The sequence below is a fragment of the Leguminivora glycinivorella genome, chromosome 19 (assembly GCF_023078275.1).
Source record: "Leguminivora glycinivorella isolate SPB_JAAS2020 chromosome 19, LegGlyc_1.1, whole genome shotgun sequence".
NCBI classification, from domain to species: Eukaryota; Metazoa; Arthropoda; class Insecta; order Lepidoptera; family Tortricidae; genus Leguminivora; species Leguminivora glycinivorella.
This window is the reverse complement of record NC_062989.1, coordinates 2668993-2692598: the sequence shown is the minus strand read 5'-3', so window position 1 is coordinate 2692598 and position 23606 is coordinate 2668993. Positions and strand designations below refer to the sequence as shown.

The 23606-nt window shown below is 41.1% G+C and overlaps 2 protein-coding genes across 9 annotated transcripts in view; both read left to right on the top strand.

The window, feature by feature from the left end:
* The window catches only part of LOC125236306 (myotubularin-related protein 4), a 79839-nt gene extending 56677 nt beyond the window's left edge, over nucleotides 1-23162 (top strand). For 4 of the 8 annotated variants that reach the window (XM_048143047.1, XM_048143048.1, XM_048143046.1 and 1 more), the window contains 15 exons: nucleotides 94-283; nucleotides 481-677; nucleotides 985-1177; nucleotides 1762-1947; nucleotides 2660-2833; nucleotides 3094-3223; nucleotides 3630-3732; nucleotides 4396-4516; nucleotides 5293-5541; nucleotides 6250-6556; nucleotides 10655-10801; nucleotides 13552-13748; nucleotides 16968-17084; nucleotides 18650-18825; nucleotides 19065-23162. In XM_048143047.1, the coding sequence (XP_047999004.1) occupies nucleotides 94-283; nucleotides 481-677; nucleotides 985-1177; nucleotides 1762-1947; nucleotides 2660-2833; nucleotides 3094-3223; nucleotides 3630-3732; nucleotides 4396-4516; nucleotides 5293-5541; nucleotides 6250-6556; nucleotides 10655-10801; nucleotides 13552-13748; nucleotides 16968-17084; nucleotides 18650-18825; nucleotides 19065-19161 (2584 nt within the window). In that variant the 3' untranslated portion in view covers nucleotides 19162-23162. Of the gene's footprint in view, nucleotides 1-93; nucleotides 284-480; nucleotides 678-984; nucleotides 1178-1761; nucleotides 1948-2659; nucleotides 2834-3093; nucleotides 3224-3629; nucleotides 3733-4395; nucleotides 4517-5292; nucleotides 5542-6249; nucleotides 6557-10654; nucleotides 10802-13551; nucleotides 13749-16967; nucleotides 17122-18649; nucleotides 18826-19064 lie in introns of those variants that run through there. The other 4 variants (XM_048143050.1, XM_048143049.1, XM_048143054.1 and 1 more) reach the window with 4 other exon arrangements.
* LOC125236310 (gustatory receptor for sugar taste 43a-like) overlaps nucleotides 1-23606 on the top strand; it is a 235047-nt gene that overhangs the window by 151908 nt on the left and 59533 nt on the right. The gene's annotated exons all lie outside the window — the stretch shown is intronic.

Below are 23606 nucleotides of genomic sequence, written 5' to 3'. Positions count from 1 at the left end.
CTCACTCATTGTCACGCCCATGATACATCTTTAACATTTTCGAGAGTTTGAATGTACCTCTAGAATCATCTTCTAACGGATTTTTCTCCTCAGGTTTCGCGCTATGCGTCGAGTCCCCGCCGTTGTATGGCGACACAAAGGCAATGGCGCTGTCATCGCGCGGACATCGCAACCTGAAGTGGGCTGGTTCGGCTGGCGGTCCTCTGAAGACGAGCGGTTGCTAGCTGCCTTCGTTACCGCCTGTAACACTGATAGAGGCGTGCAGCCGGCTAACACTAACAAGGTATGCTCTCCTGGTAGCTCAGGGTTTATACTCTCTTAGATTTCGTGTGTGCACTGCATTTTTTTTGATATCCATGGTACTGAACATTTTCACGAATCTATGCCAAGAATGTACTCAATGATCAGAGATTTTTTACATTCCATATCTCAATTTTCTAGCTATCATGTAAATTAATCCTTATTGTTTTTCTTTTGTAGCAAACCAAACTCCTAATAGTAGACGCCCGATCCTACGCATCAGCAGTCACGAACCGAGCTCGCGGTGGAGGCTGCGAGTGCCAACAATACTACCCTTTCGCAGACATACAGTTCATGAGCCTGCCAAACATACATCATGTGCGAAGATCCTTCCTCCAGCTACGGGCGCTGGCTGCCGAGCCTAGCGACCAGGCCAAGTGAGTTCCTCGTGGTTTATGATAGCCTGGTACTTCAACTCGCAATCATAGCTGGTGGGAAGAGCTCCCCTCTTCTCACGAACTATGATGAAGGTACAATTAGTAACTTCAAGTACAGGGTTTTTTTTTTTCATTTCCAAAATCTGTGCCTTATATTTTCACTCTTTACATAAAACGAGGTGTTCGAGTTCACACATGTGCCTCACCCGTTCGTTTGCTAAGTGCGTCAACGTCGTCCTAAACAGAGTTTGCCTCACGTGACAATCACTCTGTAGACATGTCTAATAATATTTGTGTTTTTTTACAGCTGGCACAGCAACCTCGAGCGCACACTATGGCTGCAATACATCTCCGGAGTGGCGCGAGCGGCCAGCGTGGTGGCGCGAGCGGTGCTGGCCGGGCGGCCGGTGCTGGTGCACTGCTCGGACGGCTGGGACCGCACGCCGCAGATCGTGGCCGCCGCGCAGCTCATACTGGACGTGCACTATCGCACGCTGGAGGTGAGCTCCTACCTGGTTATGATCCCCTGGTACCCATAGGCAAGCATGCACCGGAATAACGTCACTACTTTTAAAAAAACTTTTATCTTCGTCTGTCAATGAAAAGAAAATTGTAGTAAGTATGTATGGAATGCATATAGACTTACTGCGTTTTAATTTTGATAAGCAGCGTGAGATACGAGATTTTTTAAAAGTAGTGACGATAAGTTGATAGACCCTCCGAGACCCTCTTTCTTTGTAGTGATTATAGCATAGCTATATTAAATATGTCGTCATTTTTAGATTCGTCGTCCGCAATAGTTTCTCTATAAATGAATCTACTACTACTTCATCTCTGTGTAAAATCATTATATTTAAGAGCTGAGCTGGTGGTGCTACTTGATGAAGTTGTCTGCAACTTAGTCGATCCAAAGCCAATCTTTCTACATTTTCTTTGACTTGGTGCATATCTTACTTTATCTAGTCTTCCTATAAGGGCTATTATCCATTTAATTTTATGATGTTTTTTCCTTATAACACCCAGTATAACTCCAGTATTATTTCTCTTATGATGTTCTATCTCTACAGCCAATCTATCTTTGCAGGGTTTCCGAGTGCTAGTCGAACGCGAATGGCTCGACTTCGGTCACAAGTTCGCCGACCGGTGCGGACACCAGTTCGGTCCCGAAGACCCAAACGAACGGTCACCTATCTTCCTCCAATGGCTGGACGTTGTGTACCAGCTCATGAGGCAGTACCCTTGCAGCTTCGAGTTCAACGAAGCATATCTGGTGAGTAAAAGTATATTAGGATACCAGGGGTTCTGAAGACCCGAACGAGTGGCCACCAATCTTCCTCCAATGGCTGGACGTTGTGTACCAGCTCACGAGGCAGTACCCTTGCAGCTTCGAGTTCAACGAGGCATATATGGTGAGATATTGTATTTTAGCTGAGAGGTTAACTTGTTTCTGAAGTCTTCTGTTAAATGTTTGTAGTATAGGCTTGCCCTAAATGTATAGTGAACAATTGAACAGCTACGTAAGTTGCCACTTACGATAGCAAACTAAGGGCCGGTTGCATCAAACCGTCTGTCACCGTTAAAGCGTTCGTTAAATTTTATTGTATGGGAAGTTCCATAGACGTTGGCTGCGTGACGATGATGTGTCTGTCAAATGTGGTTGATGCAACTGGCCCTAACTGTGTCGCTTTGCGAACGAATTGCCCCGCAAGGCACTTAATTGCTTTGCGAGGCAACTTATTCTGTGAAAACTGCCTCGTCCGAGGCAACGCGGTCGCAACTCGCAAGCGATTTCGGGCAAGGCACATTTCGTCTTCGTTGCGTTTGCTAAGCTCTGTGTATGTCATTTTAAGTTATCGGAGTAATAAATGAGAAATGAATTACAATGGGATTCATAAATTGTTCCCCGGCATCTCACCAAAATAAGAGCCTGAGGAATATAACTGTGCTTACTATTATCTTATTTTACCATTCTCTGTCCACAGATAAAACTAGCAACCCACGTCCACTCGTGCATGTTCGGCACTTTCCTGTGCAACACGAGCCGCGAGCGAAGCGAAGCACGCGTCCCCGAGACCACTGCGCAAGTGTGGGAGCTACTCCGCGCGCCGGCGTACAGGAACCATCTCTACTCGCCGCACCACTCTCGATCTGAACAGGTATGTAGTATGTATTCTGTTTGCCTTGGTGTCTGTGCGAGGCAAAACTGTGCGCGGCATTGCGACTCAAAAACAAGTTGCCTCGTGACTAATTGACGCATCGTGTCGACCTGAAATGAGTTGCCTCGTGAGTATTGAGGGCCGAAAGTGGGAGTCCCAAACCCCCGTGGTTAAAATAGTCTCATCAAATGTTTTGTCCTTGTTATATCATGTAGGCCTCAGAATAAACTATCTCATTAATAAAACTATATTTTTTACAGGTCTTATGGCCAGAATATGGTGTGCGCTCCATGCAACTGTGGTGGGGTATGTACTGCGGAGAGCGTGAAGAACCGGACGACGACCAACCTGAACCAGAAGCCGTGTTACCTCCACATCCGCCTGCCAACGGTTCGTACTAAATTTTACACCACATTTGTTTTATGCGCGCCTGGTAGCGAGTAATTTTTTCGCTTAACAAAGAGGAGATAAAATTTAAAATAACAGCTCACTTATTTATTATATTCAACCATCAACTGCTTTGTTTCTATGTTTTGTAAATAAAGTTAGTGTTTATAATACTGATTTAGACGACGTGCGAACTCGCATGCGATTTTAGTTACATTGCGGTCTGTTGATGTTACATACAATTTTGCACACCCATCAAAATCGCATCCGAGTTCGCACGCCGTCTATATCAAGCCTAAACCAAAACTATCTCCCATATTTATAAAGCCCCCTGGAAAATTTCAAATAGTCAAACCTTCAAGAATTTTATAGGCTCTTATTTCTGACTATGTACTTGTTTTATTTTCAGGTTTAATGACCAAAACGAGATCTTGTGATAATCTTCTAAGCGAGGGAGAGAAAAGGACAACACAACGACGGTGTAGTGACCCCAGCATAGCACCTGATGTCATGTAAGTTCATAATTTTCACAAATATACTAATTACTCTATTATTTATATTTTCTCAATATAAAGTACTGCTTTTATTACGTATTTTTGGTCCATTGAATTGGTATCTCATTCTTAATGAGACAGTCTAATATGTAACACAAAGTAAATCATTTAAAATATTGACTAGATCGGAGTTTATTACAATATCGTTTTAAGAGCTAGATGAATATAATATCAAACCCTGCAAAAGGTTACCTCTGCTGAGAAACTGTGAAGAGATAGCCCAAAGGTATTGGGACAAAATCTATTATGGATACCTAATAAAAGAATAGAATAGAATTAATTTTATTCGCACACACACAAAAGAGAAAAATATTACAAAAAGGAACACACAAAAACGAGAAGGTGCCACGAAATGGTTTGACCTCAGCATATTGCTGGCGGCTTCCAGCGCTGATCATCCGGTCAAACCATCCGGTGAAAAACATTCATGACAGGTAACATGAACAAAATTATGGAAACAGAATACAGACAAAAAGACAAAGATATTACATGCTTTTTTTTTAAACTATTACTACTGCTGAACGAATTATTGTTTGGTTGTCTGGGTAAATAAACAGTATCGTACCGTTTTAAAGGGTCGGACACCGCTTGACTGATAATATGATTTGATTATTTTTACAGGAAACTGTCAAGCATAATGGCGGCCGAATGCGACCCGCGGAGAGAAACTCGTGCGCTTACAGACAGCTGTGTGGACGAGCTGCGGCCTGTACTAGATCTCGAGCCAGAACGACCTGACCAGGTTAGTAATATCAAAGACATATATAACTCCGTATAAACAGAAGTCTAACAAAAAAACGTACCTCAGCACCATACCGAAAAAGGTACGGTGGCCTAGATGGCATTACACCTTTGGGGTACGCTCAACTAGATGGCGCTAATATTAATATTTGACATCTTAAAACATATCAAGCTAAGAGTATGGGCCAAATTGTCAAAACTGAGGTTCAAAAGTTTCAAGCCTGTGTCAAGAGATGGCAGTCTATGCACTGTGATTACACATTTTACTTCGACAGTAACTCTCTATAATACTCGATCCTCTTTGGTAATATCTTTATCAATCATCTAGTTGCTGAACAGGTTCTAATCATTCGTGATTGGGCAATAGACAGGACAAACAAAACGAAATTTGCTTTCCTTGCAAGGCAACCCACCAAAATGCCTAAACTTCACTTGCTATTTTTTGTTTGATACTTGTGGCTTCTATTGGTCGTGGGACAAAGTATTAGAACTCGAGCAGGATATCGGTGAAGTTAAAAATAATGGTTTGGGTTTTTCGCAAGAGGGGATATTAATTACGCAAAACTGCAAAGAGCAGTGCTCTTAGAGGCGCCACGCACTAAGCGGCTAGCTAGTGCGGTTGCGGCCGGCCGCACAGTGCGTACAATGTTTGCGGCTCATTCATTCCTACCCGCTGTGCGGCTAGCCGTGTAGTGCGTAGCTAGCCATGATATATTGTGATCGGCGACTATATTAACGGGATTACATCCGTAAACTATGAATGACATTTGTCCACAGGTGGACGGCCTGCACCCGGATCACTTCGAGACCCCTCGCCTGCCGCGCGACCTCGCCAGCGGCTCCTCCTCGCTGGAGCGCGAGCTCGGCGGCGCCGTCGACTCCGACCACGAGCCCGCCGACATCGACCGGGTTATCGACCACGATGAACCGGTCAGACCCGCTATAGAGGTCGAAGTGTCACCTGAAGGCACTCCAGAGGACACCGCTGTGTTTGTGAGGGCGTTTGATGAGCGAGGCTTGTCTGAGGTTAGTATAATAGACTCCGACCACGATCCTACCGATATCGACCAGGTCATCGACCACGATGAACCGGTCAGGCCCGCTATAGAGGTCGAGGTGTCGCCTGAAGGCACTCCAGAGAATACCGCTGTGTTTGTCAAGGCGTTCGATGAACGAAGCTTGTCTGAGGTTAGTAAATTATAAGTGATTGTCTGTAGTTCCCCTTTGAAGAACAGTTGGTCGACAACGATCCCACAGGCAACGTCGACCGAGTTATAGACCATGATGCACCGGTCAGGCTAGCGGTAGAGGTGGAGGTGACGCCTGAAGGCACGCTGAAGGATACAGGCTTGTTTTTCAGGGCGTTCGATAAGGGAAGGATGCCTGAGGTGAGGTTATATTGTTAATTTTGCGCGTCAAGACAAGCCAAGTAAATCAGGATATTACGATAATTTCTGGATTTGTCTAGTCATTGACGCTGTGTGCACAAAATTAGCTGCGTGAACTTTAATAATCTGGAGGTGCATAATGCGCCACTGTCGTAGGTAGTTCATAAATAAAAGTGTTAGGGGCACAGCAATTTGTTAGAGTTAGGTTCCTTTAAATGCTCTGTGAAGTCTGTTGCGTTCGGGGTACCACTAGATTGTATTAAGTCTTATATTTTTCAGTAATTTAGTTCATTGTTTTTACCAAATAGTCCAAATACATTACCTAATCGTTTTATTTTCCCAACAGGGCCCACAAAACGGCAGCCGAACGCGACACATAAGCATCACGTGGCGATCAATCTCAGAGTCCTCCAACCAGTCATCCACCGGTTTCGACCTCCCCGAGCCACACGAGCGGTCCCCGGTCACTCACGAGCTGTCCCCGGTCACGCACGAGCTGTCCCCGGTCACTCGCGACCTGGTCACTAGCGACGGGGACCACGAGCGGTCACCGACTGAGGAGCTGATGAATCATTTGCCGCAGAATGGTGTGAGCAACGGAATTAATGGAGTGGATGAGATTGAGCCAAAGTTTTTGGAGATTGATTTGAATGGTGAGTTTCTGAAGCTTTATCTCTATAATGTGTTTTGAATTTTAGTTTTTTGGAGATATATTTTTTTACTACTATGATTATTAGAGTAGATTACTTAGGTTGGAAGTAAGCTATATTGAATGTACTATCAGCTGCAAAAGTGCATGGAGAAATTATTAATGAATTCATTGATAAATTCGCCATCCACTTTTGCAGGTGATAGTACATGTAATCTACATATAACAAAAGTAGACTGGTGGTGGAGCTCTTTAATTAATTTCAGATTTTTTAATAACTAATTAATTTACAATAAAAAATTCTGACGCATGTAACGAATTTAATGCAAATATGGTGGAAGATTGGAGGTTTCTGACTAACGTTTATTTATGCGCGTTTACAATCGTTTCGGAATTAAACATTTAAGGTGGCTCGCCTAGGTTACCCGAAGCTCAGGCTGCGTTAGATGGCGTTAATCTGCAAATTACCAGTCTTATTTTTTTTGTGGAGTCGTACAGGCATTTATATACTTTCAATTATGCTTCGCGAACATTTAATATTAAAATTGACGTATTACAACAAACATTCAACTTCTCATTGTAACGTTAATCCCCTTAATGTAAATAAATTTACTATTTTACACTATTTTTAAGTACCACTCACACATACAAACAGTGTTTTTGTATTCCTTCTAGTCGATAATTTCACGCGGCGACAGCTTGTTTAAATAGCCTTGCGGTAAATACGTGCCATCGCATGATTTGCATGGAAGTACTGGGTTCGAATCCAGGACTTTTTCTCTTTTTTTTTTTAATACTACGTCGGTGGCAAACAAGCATACGGTCCGCCTGATGGAAAGCGGTCACCGTAACCTATGGACGCCTGCAACTCGAAGAGTGTCGTATGCGCGTTGCCGCCCCATTAGAAACTTGTACACTCCCCTTTGCTGCGTATGCACAGCAAAAAGGAGTGTACAAGTTCAAAGGAGGGTTTGGGTTGCCGACGACTCAAAGGACAATAGACGGAACAAATTAGTTCCGTAAGTCTTCCCGTCGTCAGCACCCCGCACCCTCGTTGAGCTCTGGCAGCCTTACTCACCGGCAGGAACACAACACTATGTGACACTATTTTTTGTTTTATTATTATACATAAATGTATATGTACTCGTACAGTAGTTACTGAGCGTTTTCCACAAAAAAGATTAAAAACCTATTATCTTACATGGTAATAATTTTTGGGTTCGTCGAACTCAGAATTTCTAACATAATTATCCTAATCTGATATTTTAAAAAATTCCAAAAAGTATAGATAAATTTTAGTTTCTAAACTACGATCCGAATGATTTTTTTTTCTAATTGTTTATTTTGCATGGAGCAAGGGTATTCAAATCGCTTTTGAAATCTTAAATTAGTAAATGAAAATGCAATAGTTAACTGAGTAAGGTAATGTTTTAAAAACTCAAGTGGACTTTTTTTATCTAAGGAGTGATTTCGATAAAATATTATATTTAGCGAGGGTATTAAAAGTTGTGTTTTATATCTCAACTTAATAAATAGAAAATCAAAATGACAATAAAAAAATCAATATGTTCTCTAAGATAAAATTGATACCTTCGGCTCTCCATTCTTGCTCGGTCAATAAAAAAAACGAAATTTATATCCAAAAAAATACAAAAAGTTTATAGAATCCTGGGAATCGAACGCACCTTCACGGCGTGACAGACGATTGTTCCCCAACGACGCCATTACATAACACGCTGTTACCGACGAAATTGGGCTATACATATATAATTATTTAAATATAAATAATAATGTCAAATCCATACTAATATTACAAATGGGAAAGGGTGTGTGTCTGTTTGTTTGTCCGTCTTTCACGGCAAAACCGGAGCGACGAATTAACGTGATTATTTAAGGGGATTTAGTTGAAGGGATGGAGAGTGACATAGGCTACTTTTTGTCTCTTTCTTACGCGAGCGAAGCCGCGGTCAAAAGCTAGTTTATTATAAATGGGAAAAGCTGGTTACTCTATAATCTGAAGTGGAAGAATTCGTTGTTTCACCAAAGATAATGTGTGTTTGTTTGTTTGTCCGTCTTTCACGGCCAAACGGAGCGACGGATTGACATGTTTTTTAAGTGGAGATAGTTGAAGGGATGGAGATAGTGACATATGCTACTTTTGTCTCTTTCTAACGCAAGCGAAGCCGCGGGCTAAAGCTAGTACAGCACGGGAAGCATGGTCGCGCGATAGACGATAAAATATCAGGCCGTCCCTGTCGCACTATTAGTAAGTGCGATTATAGGGACGGCCAGATGTTTTATCATTTATCGCGTGACCATAATTGCCTGCCTGGACCAGATTATAATTGATGATAATTTGATGATAATTATTATTTGTAACCATTTAGTTAATATTGTCTTCAGTTACCGCGATAGTTACTCATGAAATAAAAACTATGAAAACGGATTAAATCGCGTATAATGAGTTTAAAATTCATCCCGATGTTTCGAACACTTTTACAGCGTTCGTGGTCAACGGGTGACTGAGGAAAAATTACAATGTGCAAAAGCTACCCATATTCTTGTATATAACCATTTAGTTGTTGAAGAAAAACATTCACACAACAATAACATAGGTCAACCAGCTCAGTAAATGCAATACTTTACTAATACTATGCCCACACTATGACCTATGTATAATGTATTATACCAGACGTGTAATATTTTATTTTATCAACAAAGGCATAATAAAGGATTGTATTGTATTTTTGTATGAAAATAAAAAATAGGAAAGCAATATAGTAATAGTCAAATATTTCATTTAAAAAATATATAAAAAAAAATCCAAAAAAAGTTCAAATGATTAAAAATAACTGCGGGATGGAACTCAGAATCACCTGCTTCATAATCGGGGCATTTGACCAAGACGCCATTTCGATTTACATTAGCAGTGCCGAAATATACGATATGTATCTTTATTGACAAAATGCGTCATTATTTCTGAGTCTGCTTGAGTTAACTAAACCAATATCTTTAATAATTACTTGTCAAGAGCCAAGTGTCACTGATGACAATGTCAATTAAAAATGCGCGAAATATGACGGCTCTGTGTCTGTACACAAAATTTGGCACGCACATTTACGTAAAATTAATAAAAAATTCACATGGATTTGTCTATGATTTCTGTATGAAACAATGTATTTCATTTACTACCGCGACGACGGATAATGTATAGTAGATGTATGCGCATATTTTTATTTAGTTGTAGTGTGCGGTGACTAAATAAATGGTAGATGTTTTTTGTATGGAAAGCGAGCCACCTTAACACACGTTAGATTTTACTACATTCCTATATTACGTGATTATAAAAGCTTGTACGCGCATATATAATACTAATCGTTTGTCTAGAATTGCCCTAGTATCAAGTTTAGACAAAATTTTGTAGGTGTGAAAGTACACTGCATTTATCGACTTTAATCTATTCAGCAAAAAAAATACCGTTTTGCTTCTACGATGCATATATTCGCCGCATACCGGAAAGTTTAATTAATTAGTAGCTACTACTAGGAACGTAGCTTAGCCGTAAGTACGTCACGTGAGTAGTAGTTGTCTCGCGTCGAGTACCAGGCTCCCATAATACGTAAGAGCTGATCGAGACGGTGAAATATTCTGTCAATATTTTTTTTTGGGTGGTGACAACATTTTGTAGGTGTAGGTACACTCTGCATATATCAACTTTAATTTATTCAGCAAAAAAAAAAAAAACAATAAATAAGAATAAAAATAAGAATAATTTATTGAAAAACCTTATTGCTAATATTACATTTATGCGTTTCCTTATCTTACGTGCAGTGTTACGTGCGCCCGAACTAGGAAGAAAAATCCTGTATCTCGGGCAAAGAGATAATGTCCTAGTTTAAAACAAAAAAAATCAAAAAATATGAATATACATCGTAGAAGACCGTTTTGCTTCTATGATGCATATTCGCCGCATACCGGAAAGGTTTAATCAGTAGCTACTACTAGGAGCGTAGCTTAGACAGAAGTACGTTACGTGAAACTTAGTTAGAGTAGATACCAGGCTCCCATAATACGTAAGAGCTGACCTGGTCGGTGCCCGCAGGGAGCGGGAGCGGGAGCGGGAGCGGGCGCGGTCCCGGGCCGGGCAGCACGTCGTCGAGCTCGGGCTCGCCGCCGCGGCGCGCGCGCGGCAGCCAGCTCACGCTGTGCCCCGCCTCCCCGCGCCGCCGCTGCCCGCACTGCTCCACCAGTCAGTACCACACCCCGCACACGCCGACTGTCCGACGACCGTTGACGATTTGTCCGCCGGCGATGGCCCGTCCACACAGACCGGTGTCTTAGCACGGCTAATGGGTCGGCAACGCGCATGTGACACCCCTCGAGTTGCAGGCGTCCATAGGTTACGGTGACCGCTTTCCATCAGGCGGACCGTATACCTGTTTGACCGTACACCGACGTGGTATAAAAAAAATGTTTGCCGCGCGAACTTTGCCTCGTTCGTCGTGTCTTGTTCTGTGTGGACCCGCCTAGTTAGAAGAAAGTTGCCAGCGGTCTGGTCGTCAGTGATTGCATTTAGGATACGGACTGGATGCAAGTGGCGCGCGGCGCGGTAAGCATCAGCAAATCAAGGACATTCATGCGTTTGATCCACTGCAATTTAGCATAAGTCTGCAACGTTTAACAGTGTAGTAGTTATATACACATCCATTATTAATTTATTGTCCAAGATAAGTTTATAAGGCAACGATTTTGTTAGTGCCGCCTGCGCAAATGTTAAATCGTGGCGGTACTGTCAAAATCCTTGGTAACTCAGCTTGGTATTGACTCTATGTGATCTGTCTGTGTGTTGCATATACAGAACTAACATTCTGCTAAAAGCTTGCACACTTCTATCGTATCGTAAGCGATTTGGAAGAAAGGTGGATGACACGAACCATTTTAATATCCTTGATTTGTCGCTGGCCACGACGCGCGCCGCTCGCGTCTAATCTTAGCCTTATACTCGTAGTTAGTTATCGCTTTTTTTTTCCAAATATTCCAAGTATGTGCGCTCACCTTGCGGTATTGAAATGAATGGTGAATATTATGCTTATTACGTGCACGCGGCCCGTTTAAATCGCTTTGAAAAATCTAAATCTAGACAAGTTTATATGTATTTTGGATTTTAGACGGTCTGAAAATGTAGGGATACAATAATCAAGCATCGCATAGGCTCGATGCCATATTTATGTTCTCTTTGGTCACTTTGAGCCTGGTTTTATGGTGTTTCAATTAACCTAACATGCTAAGAAATATTTATGCAAACAAAGCTCAAAGACACCCGTTATTTTGAAACCATTAATAATTCAGTTGTATCATTCATTAGGCGAGCGTGAAACCGACCAATGTAGATGTGCCTCTTCAGAGGCAGAACTCGCGCGGCAAAAAGCTAACGTAGATGTGTAATGTAAATGTGTCTCTGCCGAGGCAGCGCATCAGTTTCTTTAAGCCAAGGCATGTTAACATTGGTCACATGAGGACTATTGAAGACAATTGCGTCGCTTTGGCATTTGGTCATATTTAATTTAATCGTTGATAGAACGTCTCTGTTGTACAGAACAAGGGTGTACAAAATGATGGGCGTTATTTGAGCTTTGCTGACATATACTGGCTGACAATAACCTTAAGAAATATACATAATCCATAAAAGTACCATTAACATTTCCCTTTAATACTAAAAATTATCAATTGTTTATCCGTAACGTGCCTAGACAACGTCTCAATCGCTTGACGCTCCCTTTGTGGTCGAAACGCAACAGTCACTGTCGCACTAATATGGAAGAGTGATAGAGAGATGCAAGAACAGTGGCAAGCGATTGTCTCCTTGCCGAGGCACTCTTCAATGTATAACCCTAATACTTTACATTCAGCCGAAGTGCGCAGGGAAGTGGGCAGAGTAGTGGGCAGGACGAGTGTGTAAACGCGATACTTCTCATGCCACTGCCATTGCCCCTCGCGCTGCCCGGCGCTCCCCTAAATAACGGTTTTTTTGCGGAAGTTAAGGGACCGGAAGTTAAAAGCGGCACGAGCGGCAGTGCGTGTTTACAATTTGCTCCGTCGTTCAGTATTCGTCTAACGCCTGGAGGAGATAACTAAGTGAACTTACAGAGTTCGATCTGTTGCGATGGAACTTTATTTTTTTGTACTCGATAACTTTTTAAATATCTTTCATAATTTCGAATCGCAAATGGGTGAATCAACGTTTTCTTGCTTTTTGCAAAAATTGCCCATACTTATTATTAACTCTACTTTTGTGAGTTTTAACCTGGCCATCGTGAATAAAGATCCTTATTTTTATTTTAAATTAAGGGAATAATTAAAAAAAAAACATTTACAATTAAATCTATATGTGACCCAGTGGAAGAGACACTTTTTTCATACAAAAGTGAGGGACAGCTATGTCCACTGGGTCACTGCTCGAAATAAAGTAAAAAAAAATAAAAAAAAATAATATTTATTGCCACAACTAAGAACAACTTAATAACTTAATACTACATTTACATTTACAGAACAGAAAAAAAAAATAAACGAAAGTACATACATACACTTAGAAACTAGGCAATGGGTACGAGTATGGGGAAGTAATAAAATAGCAAATCCTATAAAAACATGATGTATTGCATAGCTTGTATATCTGTTTTTAATATAATAAGTATAAACTAATTACACTAAATACAAATTAAATTTTCTGACCACATATAGTCGAAGTATGCGTAATTTTGCTGGCAAAGAAAAGATGATTCACCCAAATAGATACAGTGCGGCCACTGTAATTACATCCACGTCCGCTATTTCTGAAACTTTGAAGCGAAGTGAGCGGCAGAGCAGTATGTAAACACACACTGCTCTCGATCCTGCTGCAGCAGTATTTAGGGAATTATTACTGTCAACGACAGTGGGAGGGGCTGAATGTAAATGAGGTATAAAGAAGCTTTACACTAAACTTGTCTCCCCTTCCAGGTGGTATTGAAACCTCAGGCGAGTCGGGAACCAGCTCCGAATGCTGGTGCGGCGTATGCGGCGGGGAGCTGGGTGCGTCGCGCGTGCGTTGCGTGTGCGGTGCGTTAGCGGCACACGCGGCTGACCCGCTTGATGGGTTACCGCCCGTTTCTGACCCGCTGCAGGCGCGGTTGCACCAGATCATATTGTATCAAAAGGTTAGTACTCAATTTCTGTGTGTCAAAAAGTTTTTTTCCTTTAAACTTAAATAAATATGTCATTTCTACACAGATTGACTTAGTCCCACGGTACAATCTTTGCACTAGACAATATTAAACCCATACAACCATTTCAGTCGCAAAATCTTCAAATCAGTAACTAACTGTCAAATGTGACATAACGCGTGGTAACGTCGTGCAAACAATGCGACCGTATTGTTACAATAACAAAATGTAGTCGTCGTGTGCACTCGTTACGGTAACAAAATGTGTACGAATTTGTGGCTGTCAATGTCACTGTCAGAATGACTTTTAACGACACTTTATTAGTCGACGTTTGCACACATAACGGTAACAACATGTGGACGAATTTGTGGCTGTCATTGTCACTGTCAGAACGGTTTCTGACAGTGACATTGACAGAATTTGTACACACATGTGTAGGTCTGATTACCGAACTGCTCCTAAACTACTGTAACCGCAAATGACAATCTGAAATACGAAGGTTTCTCAAACTTTCTTGTGAAGTTGTGGACTGGTTGCTTTGAATCATTTAAATATGAGCGAATTAAATAATAATAAACGACGACGACCATTTAAGCACTCTTCGACATTTTATAGAAATGTGGGAAAGTTAAGAAAAGTGCAGAATGATAATACAAATAGATAAGCACTTTATAGTTACTTAATGTATTAAATATATAATTTTTAATTCTTATTGATAAAAATGAAGTGCAGTGTTGCTTTACACAATAAAAGTAGGAATCAAATGAAATAGAGTATTTACTGTGATATTAATAGAATTTCTGTTGCGCAATGATAGTTTTTTTCAGTACAGATGCTGCTTTTTACACGCAGTAGTGCGAGCAAATCAAGCAATGATTCATTTCTTGTCTGGCCGAAACTCTTAGCTCAGATTTAGGTACTGAAAATCGTCATACGATACACGTGCGAAAAGGACATTCACAACTCGTGTCGATTTAAAACACTCCCTTCGTTCGTGTATTAATTTATCGCTACTCGTATCGATTTTCCTCTTTTCCGCACTCGTATCTACAAGTATTTTGTTTGGGTTACAAAAAAAAACACATTATTTACTCTACTACGTTTTATTTATGTCTCTTTAACATTACAAATTTGTAGACACTTATCTATACAAAAATCTTGACAAAAGAAGTACAGATCGCTGAAATTAATGTTGATAGTAATATTATTGACGACTACTTCAACAAGTGTCAATTGTGAAATGCCGCAAAATACTAGTTGCTCTATAGAAGACCATAATAATATGATCCCCGATCCTTTACAACCCAGCAGCTCGGTACGCACGTTACATTTTTTTTTATCTTCTTTAGTGAGGGCAACTGAGTACGACGGCATATTTAATTGTTTATAAAGTTTGAGGATACCTGGAAAAAATTAATGCAAGAATTAAGCCATTTTGAAAATAGCTTTCGGTCACGCGTGTACGCTGCGACCATTTTGCGACCGTTTGTCGACCGTTTGGTGACCGTTTGGCGACTGTTTTTTACATGGAATATTACCGTCTTAATCCATATTTTAACAACTTTATTGGTTTTCTAGGCATTATTTTTAATATTTCAGTATAGTATATGCACCGGAGCACTAAAACTTCACCAATCAATATACATAACACGCAAACACCGAGTAGTCAATAATATTATTACTGGTTAAACTGAGGTAAATTGATGGCGCGTTGATAAATTTAGACTTATTTTATGAAATCACTCGAGCAATTTAATTGGCCATGGTAATTAGCCCACATTATATTACAAATGCAAACATTATTTATCTTTAACAAATTCTTACGCCATTACATTTTAATGTCAAATGGTTTTATTTCTTTTTTACTTTGACGTCTCTGACAGTCGCCATTTGAAAAGAATGAAATGAACGAATGATTTTGGGAAAGTAGTCGCCAAACGGTAACAATGTGTGCACGCGTAGTGCACACGTACTGTCACTTCTGTGACCATTTGTGCCTGTTACCAATCGTCCCCATTTGGGTCGCCGCGACTAAACGTCGACCGTACTGCGACTAAACATTGAGACCCGAAGACCTGTGTGTACACAAAATAGGAAGATTTGCGTAGGAACGGCGACCGATTATGGTTATATGGGAACTGTTTCGCCATTACTCTTATGATTTTTAGGGTTCCGTAGTCAACTAGGAACCCTTATAGTTTCGCCATGTCTGTCTGTCCGTCCGTCCGTCCGTCCGTCCGTCCGTCCGTCCGTCCGTCCGCGGATAATCTCAGTAACCGTTAGCACTAGAAAGCTGAAATTTGGTACCAATATGTATATCAATCACGCCAACAAAGTGCAAAAATAAAAAATGGAAAAAAAAGTTTTATTAGGGTACCCCCCCTACATGTAAAGTGGAGGCTGATATTTTTTTTTCATTCCAACCCCAACATGTGATATATTGTTGGATAGGTATTTAAAAATGAATAAGGGTTTACTAAGATCGTTTTTTGATAATATTAATATTTTCGGAAATAATCGCTCCTAAAGGAAAAAAAAGTGCGTCCCCCCCCCTCTAACTTTTGAACCATATGTTTAAAAAATATGAAAAAAAATCACAAAAGTAGAACTTTATAAAGACTTTCTAGGAAAATTGTTTTGAACTTGATAGGTTCAGTAGTTTTTGAGAGAAATACGGAAAACTACGGAACCCTACACTGAGCGTGGCCCGACACGCTCTTGGCCGGTTTTTTTTCTGTCTATAGTCAGATCAAATACGCAATATTCTTTCAGCATTAAAACAATATTTTATCTCTCGTACCGTCAAAGACCATTTGTTATGAATAATATGAATGATAGAGCAAAACAGCAACCTTAGGATGCCTTTCCACCAGAGATGTTACGCTACGTTGCTATGGATGCGTCTGATATCCACTAATCAGCTTAGTCGAACCCGTTCCCACTAGTAGCGCTATGCTCGACGTTACGTTGTCACCTAAATCTAGATAATTTGTGATGTGTTGATCTTTTCTCACTTTGATGTGTTTATTTCTTATGCTTATATGTATTTTAGTTACTCAGTGCTTTGGTTTTTACTGTCATACTGTGTAACGTATTTGAAAAAAAAAAATGCTTTGTGGAAAGGTATCCTTAAACTTCGGATGCTACGATCGTCTCCTATGAACCAGTCTCGAGCGGACCAACATATTAAACGTATTCGTATGTTTGTTGCAGAAAGTGGTAGAAGAGCTAACCGGGCAACTCCGGTCGGCGCGGCAAGCCCTGCGGCGCGCCTCCCCGCCGCCCGCCGCGCCCGCGCGGCCCTCGCCCTCCGCGCCCAGCCCCACGCAGGTCTCTGCTCACATACTCTAACACGGCCACGCTCCAGGTCACTACACGTTTATAATGCCCTGGTACCGTGCCGCGTAGATACCCCTTCTAGTTTCATTCATCGAAATACATTCGCTACAAATTACATACATACATACAATCACCCCTGTATCCCATGAAGGGGTAGACAGAGCAAATGAAACTACTCAAGTTTCAGTGCCACTCTTGGCAAATAAGGGGTTGAAAGAAAACGAAACTGTGACATTGCAGTGACAGGTTGCCAGCCTCTCGCCTACGCCACAATTTAACCCATCCCACAGTCGCCTTCTACGACACCCACGGGAAGAAAGGGGGTGGTGAAATTCTTAACCCGTTACCACACGGGCGCTACAAATTACCCATTGATATTGTCATTGAAAATGAAATATTTATTTTTCAAGTAGGCATATATAGATTAAGATATAAGATTGTTTGATAAAGAGGTTGACTTTGGTCTGATGGCTCCAAAAAAACTATCTCGAGGGGAGGGGAGGACCCTTTACACCACGCCACGCAGGTCTCTGCTCGCATACCATGGCGATTCGCCACATAACATGGAGTGACCTTCAGGTCGCTACATTTTTATAATGCCCTGGTACCGCGAGATATAGATACCCCTTCATTTTAATGTCGGTGCGGTTTAGATGCCCCTTTGTTATTTGATGGTTTCATTCATCAGAGTAGTCATATTTTGTAATTTGTATAGTGGTGCTCCAGAGTCGTGGTGACTGCACTGCCCCACGCAGGTCTCTGCTCAAATACTGTAACATGGTCACGGACCAGTTCACTACACGTTTATAATGTCCTGGTACCGCGAGATGTAGATACCTCTGTCGACGCGGTATAGATGTCCCTTTGTTACTTGGTTTTATTCATCTACTCTAGGTTAGATACCTATACTTACTCATCGAGACTGCCAAAAACCTGATGCTAGTCATATTTTGTCATTTGTAAAGCGGTGCTCCAGAGTCTTAGTGACTGCCCTGCCCCGCGCATCTGATGTTTGTCATTTATCGCGCGACCATGCTTGCCTGTCTGGTCCTCTACGAGATCGTAATGCCCTAGTACCGCGCAGAGTATCCCTTGTTTCATTCATCATAATTAGACACTGTTAGAAGTCCATTTTATTTGTCGTATTTTGTAATCTTTTTTAAACGGTGCTCCAGAGACGTAGTGACTACTCTGGCCTGATGGTTCCTAAAACATCCCTGGTACCGCTGAAATTAGTTGTTTCTTAGAATACTCGTTTCATTCATCAAAGGCCTACTACACATGACTACCCATCGAAACTGCTAGAAACACCCTATTGTTACTATTTCTAGTTAGTAGAATGTTATTATCTTAAGCGGTGCATCAGAGGCTTAGTGACTACTTAGGTCTGATGGTTATATAACATCAAAATCTCTCGGTCCAAATCTGTGATGCAAGACGCTTGGCCAGTCGCTTTGCCTCGGGCGAGGCATATCACCTCAAAATTCCTCGCGAGGCAATCTTATTGTATTAGTGTTACGAAACACCTCTTTGACCTTCTAAAATCCTTGTTACAGATGACTAGCAGCGGCAGCGGACGCGGGAGCGCGAGCGGGAGCAGCAGCGGCAGCGCGAGCGAGGTGGAGGTGGGCGAGGAGGCGCGCGGCGTGGTGTGGCTGCCGGACAGCGCCGCGCCGCGCTGCCAGCACTGCCGGAACCACTTCTGGCTGGCCCGGCGGCGGCACCACTGCAGGTACATCTAACACACACACACACATACATCACAAATTCACTTCCATTAGTCCGTATAGCCTTGCCTCGTACAAGGCACGTCTCCTCCGACAGAGTTGCTTAACGAGGCAATTTTCTTACGCGACATCTCATTTTATGTGAACCCGCCAAGTGATAAACAAAAGTTGATCCACCCGCATACCCTATATCCTTGCTCACGGCGACCCTGCCAGATCTTTTATCAGTCTTTTTCCCTTGCAGAAGATGCGGTGGCATATTCTGCGGTTCCTGCTCCGAGATGTCGCCGTGGGGCGGCTGCGCAGTGCGCGTGTGCCGCCGCTGCCGCGCGCTGCGGTGACCGCGCGAGCGCCGCCCGCACCCCCGCCGACACAGCCTGCCCGCCGCTCATGCGCTCCTGGTAACCGAGCGTTGCTAATGCTGACTTTTTCATACATAATCGTTGGTTTTAATGTTGATTGAACTAAAAAAAGCCAAGATTTCATAAGCTCATGCCTGTATTACCTAAAGGGGTAGGCAGAGCACATAAACTAATCGAGTTTCAGTGATCTGAAAGGCATTTACATAATCGTTGGTTTTAATGTCGATGGAACTAATAAAATAGCCAAGGCATTGTTAATCAATTCATTAACTCACGCCTGTATTCCCAAATGGAGTAGGCAGAGCACAAACTAATCAATTTTCAGTGATCTGAAACTTTGTAGTTAAACAACTCTCAATGAATTGGTGTGAAATCGACATTAATATTAATGATTTATTTTACAATTCGACGAATGTTCCGACCATTGGAATTGAGGGTTCTATTCTACCTGTCTTAATGGCAGCTTGTGATATCGATCTTAAATACGATTGTAAATTAAGTAGCGACGTTACTGACAATACATTGGAATTTATACTGCTCGAAATACATTAACTTAACGAAATTAATATCAATGAAATGAATTTTATTATCACAAGCTATTATTAAAACGTGTAATGCAATCGACTCTCATTATTAAAAGCAAGAATGTATTCGTTGTTATCATATTGATTTTGAATTTAAAGCCTTGATATCAAATCGACGCTATAACAGCGTACAACGATAAATTGTATTAAAAGACAATAAGCGAAACATGCCTCAGTAGGCGGATCAACACAGAGCGTGCAAATAGCCGAGGCAACTTTAATCAACTTATATTGGCAATTTGCCTCGCGAGAAATTTGCCTCAAGACGCTACTAGCTCAGGGGGGTTACCATGACGTACTAAAGACGTTCAGTTTAGGTTGAGAGAAAGGGACACAGCTATAGCAGTTACATAGCTCCGTCCCTCTCTCTCAACCTAAACTGAACGGCTTTAGCACGTCATGGTAACCCCCCTGAGAGGGCCCGCTTAGCGTGAAGCGTAGCGTTCAACGGAGAGGGTAGCATCAAAGTAATATAAGCTTATACTGACCTAGTATTGTCTCCGATGAAAATTTTGTCGCATTTTTTTTTTTCGTTAGATTTTTAAACAATCGTCTTGTGTTTTATAGTATATGACTGCAGACTTTTCTTAAAAACGCCCCACACTCTGTTTCGTTCAACACTACTGAGGCTTTTAAAATCGATGTTAAAACTTCAGAAATGGTCATAATACTACAAGTATGTGAACCTCTTACAGTGGCGGCACGTATATGGTTTTCCCTTGAACCGCAAAGGTTCTGGTTGGTAAAAGGGAAAGCCGGTGGGTATTGAGTTCTACGCCACTGTTTGATTACATTAGCAGTCCCGGATCGCTATGATAAGTTCGGTGGTGGCTGTTTAGACTGTTCCTTTTACCTCAGTCCTACACCTATGAGATTTACATAATTATGAATGTGACGTTCTTGAGAAAAGTAGCGCTTTGTCAATCAATGGGATTGTAGATCGTTTGTATTGTTGGCAAAAATCGTAACACACGACACTATATATGACCTTATTGACAAAGCGGTACTTTGAGCCCAGGAATGAATAATCAATATTCCGGTCATCTAAACAGTTCTTATGTACTAGTCAGTCCGCTTTGATGGTTCCAACTCTGATATTTTAATTTTTACTATAACTACATTTCGCCATGACACGTCATGTCCATTAAAAAGAGCGAGCTAATATCAATTTTATAGTTGCAATAACAGCGTTCCGCGATTCTGTGTGTGGCCTGATCGCACGCTCATATTTGGCGTTGGATTCAAACAATTGAAGCTCATACAAGTGCACGCGCCTGAGCCCGCTCCGCCACACGCCAAGCCGACCGAGCGTCCGCTCAGGCCATAAACTAAGGTTTTCATATTGGATGTGGACTCACAACCCTTCAATGTGCGAGTCTTGCTCTCATATTGAGTGGCGCGCAAACCATATCGGTGTGATAACTGTAATGCTTGGTCTACTAAAAATGGCTATGCTTTTTTTAAAGACCTGAGCTTAAAGATACATCTAGTCTGCCACGCGTGGGGGTGCAAGTAGGATAGTTAGGAAATGGTAAAGTAAAGGAAAGACGCGAAGGCTGATTTTGTACGATATTTTCGTTTTTTTTTTCTATCATATTTATTGTAAAAGACTCTGATAATCGGTACGATTAAGGCAGACCATCCATCCGTAGCAGCGATGCATTGTTTTGTATAAAATAACTGTTTTTGTTCTTTTATTTTGTATTATAGTGTTTCAATGTTCTATATTATTTGTATAGGAAGGTTTTTTCACCGCACTTACTGACAGCTAGAATTAAGAATTTATGTAAAAATGAAACAACTGTTGGTTTGTTCGGTGTGTATAATCTAAACGTTGTTTTTGTCTAACTCGCGCGGCTATTGACCCTTGATGTAATTAATAATTATAAAGTCCAAAATGTCGCCGCGCGTGTAGCAAAACGACTTTTCTATTGCTAGCTCTCCATCGATAATTAGCTTCGTATTTTATTTGTGATATTTATGATAATTTTGTATAATGATTAAGAGTTTATACATGTTGTTAGCGGATAAATTCTACTGGTGATTAATTTTAACCCTTGCGGTGCGTGATCGTTGATTGTGGCAGTCGCGAAGGGGTCTTCGCATTAAAAACATCACAAGATATGAAAAAAAATCAGATAAAGTTACGAAAACTGTCAAATTACGATTAAAAACTCGCACCGATAGTTTACATGTTAATGTAATGTCTCTCTCTTTCTTACTAATGTCACAAAGAAAGACTAAGACAAACTGACGATAAATTTACCAAGAATTTCACATATGTGACTTTCCATCACATTAGGGGTCCTTTCCATTACAAGTCCCAACAGAAATTCTGATATAAAAAATCCCAAGGGACCCTTTTGAGAAGGAAAGTCACGTATAACAATTTACCGTTCTGTGCCAAGTGTGGAGACCTTTTCGGACTGACGGTGAAATATCCATGTATATAATAATCATAATGCAAATTATATTGCTTTTGAGTGTTACACTCCTTCACCGTTGAGTCTCTTGGTTCTAAACTACCATACTACTCATTCCCAAACGGGGTAGGCACATGAAACTTCAGTTTCAGTGCCACTTTTAGCAATTAAGGGGTTAAAAGGGGCTAAATTGTGATATTACAGATTTGCCAACCCATCTCTAACATTTGGTACTATCGAACCCATATCCCACAGTTGACTTCTACGACACTCACGGGATGAAAGGGGGTGGTGAAATTATTTCCTGTCACGAATAAACTACCAATAAAATAATAATAACAATGAAATTGTAATAGAATCCTACTTAACAATTTAATTCATCCATAAAATAATATTTAAACAAAATACTGTGAGTATGTAGAGCTTACTACCTGTTATGGGATGGTAGTCTGGGGTAAATCTGTGACTCTAGAAAGGGCAAAGCAAAATTTTTCTTTGCACTTTTTTTGATGACATTACTTGTAATACTGTTAGCAACACAATCGTTTGCATCATTAAGGTTTATAAACCTAATACGAACAAAAGTATGATTGAAAGTCGTAAAAATGATCCTATTGTATAATTTCGTTATGGTTGTACTTATTGAGAACTTCGCTTACATCGATTGAAGTGTTGCTGACAATACTTACAATATGACAAACAATATTTACTTACATTGAGTTCATTATCCTCTTTCTCACGCAATAATGGTTGAATGTTTCCTTTACGGCTCTAGTTCTGTAAAATACTGATTACGTCTGTTATAAACGGACAGACCAAGAGACTCTCGGGGCCCCACTGGGGATTGTTGTTAACTGCATATATTTTATAGTTATTGTAACGATCGGAGTATAAGTTCCAATGGCGAAGTGCAAAACTTGTTTGTGACCAATGAATATTGACACAATGTGAAATAAAGCATTATTTAGTTTTATACAGTTTTTTCTTTCCAAGTTTATCATTAACCCCTTGAGGTACGTAGCCGAATGGAATAAACGCTCCCGAAACGAAACGCTCTTAGATATCTATCTCTATCGCTCTAGCGTATTGGCGTGACAGAACCAGACTACTTTTCGCGGCGTTTCGTTTTTGTTTCGCATCACAGAAATGCCATTCGACTACGGCATCTGATTTCCTACTAGATAAACATCCCGCCAACAGAGCGGCAGCTGACTGGCATGGGGCATCATATCCCTTCTGATGCTTTACTATAGATCAATTTATAAGAGCTGAAATTAATGGGACGAACAAGCGAATGAATATATCTATCTGGCTTTTTGCAGTCTTACAATCAAAGTTTTGTCCATTGCATTCGTGCCTGCCTTCGTGAAATTCCCTGTATTTTTGCAAGTTACCGCCCAGGAAGATTTTTCTCATA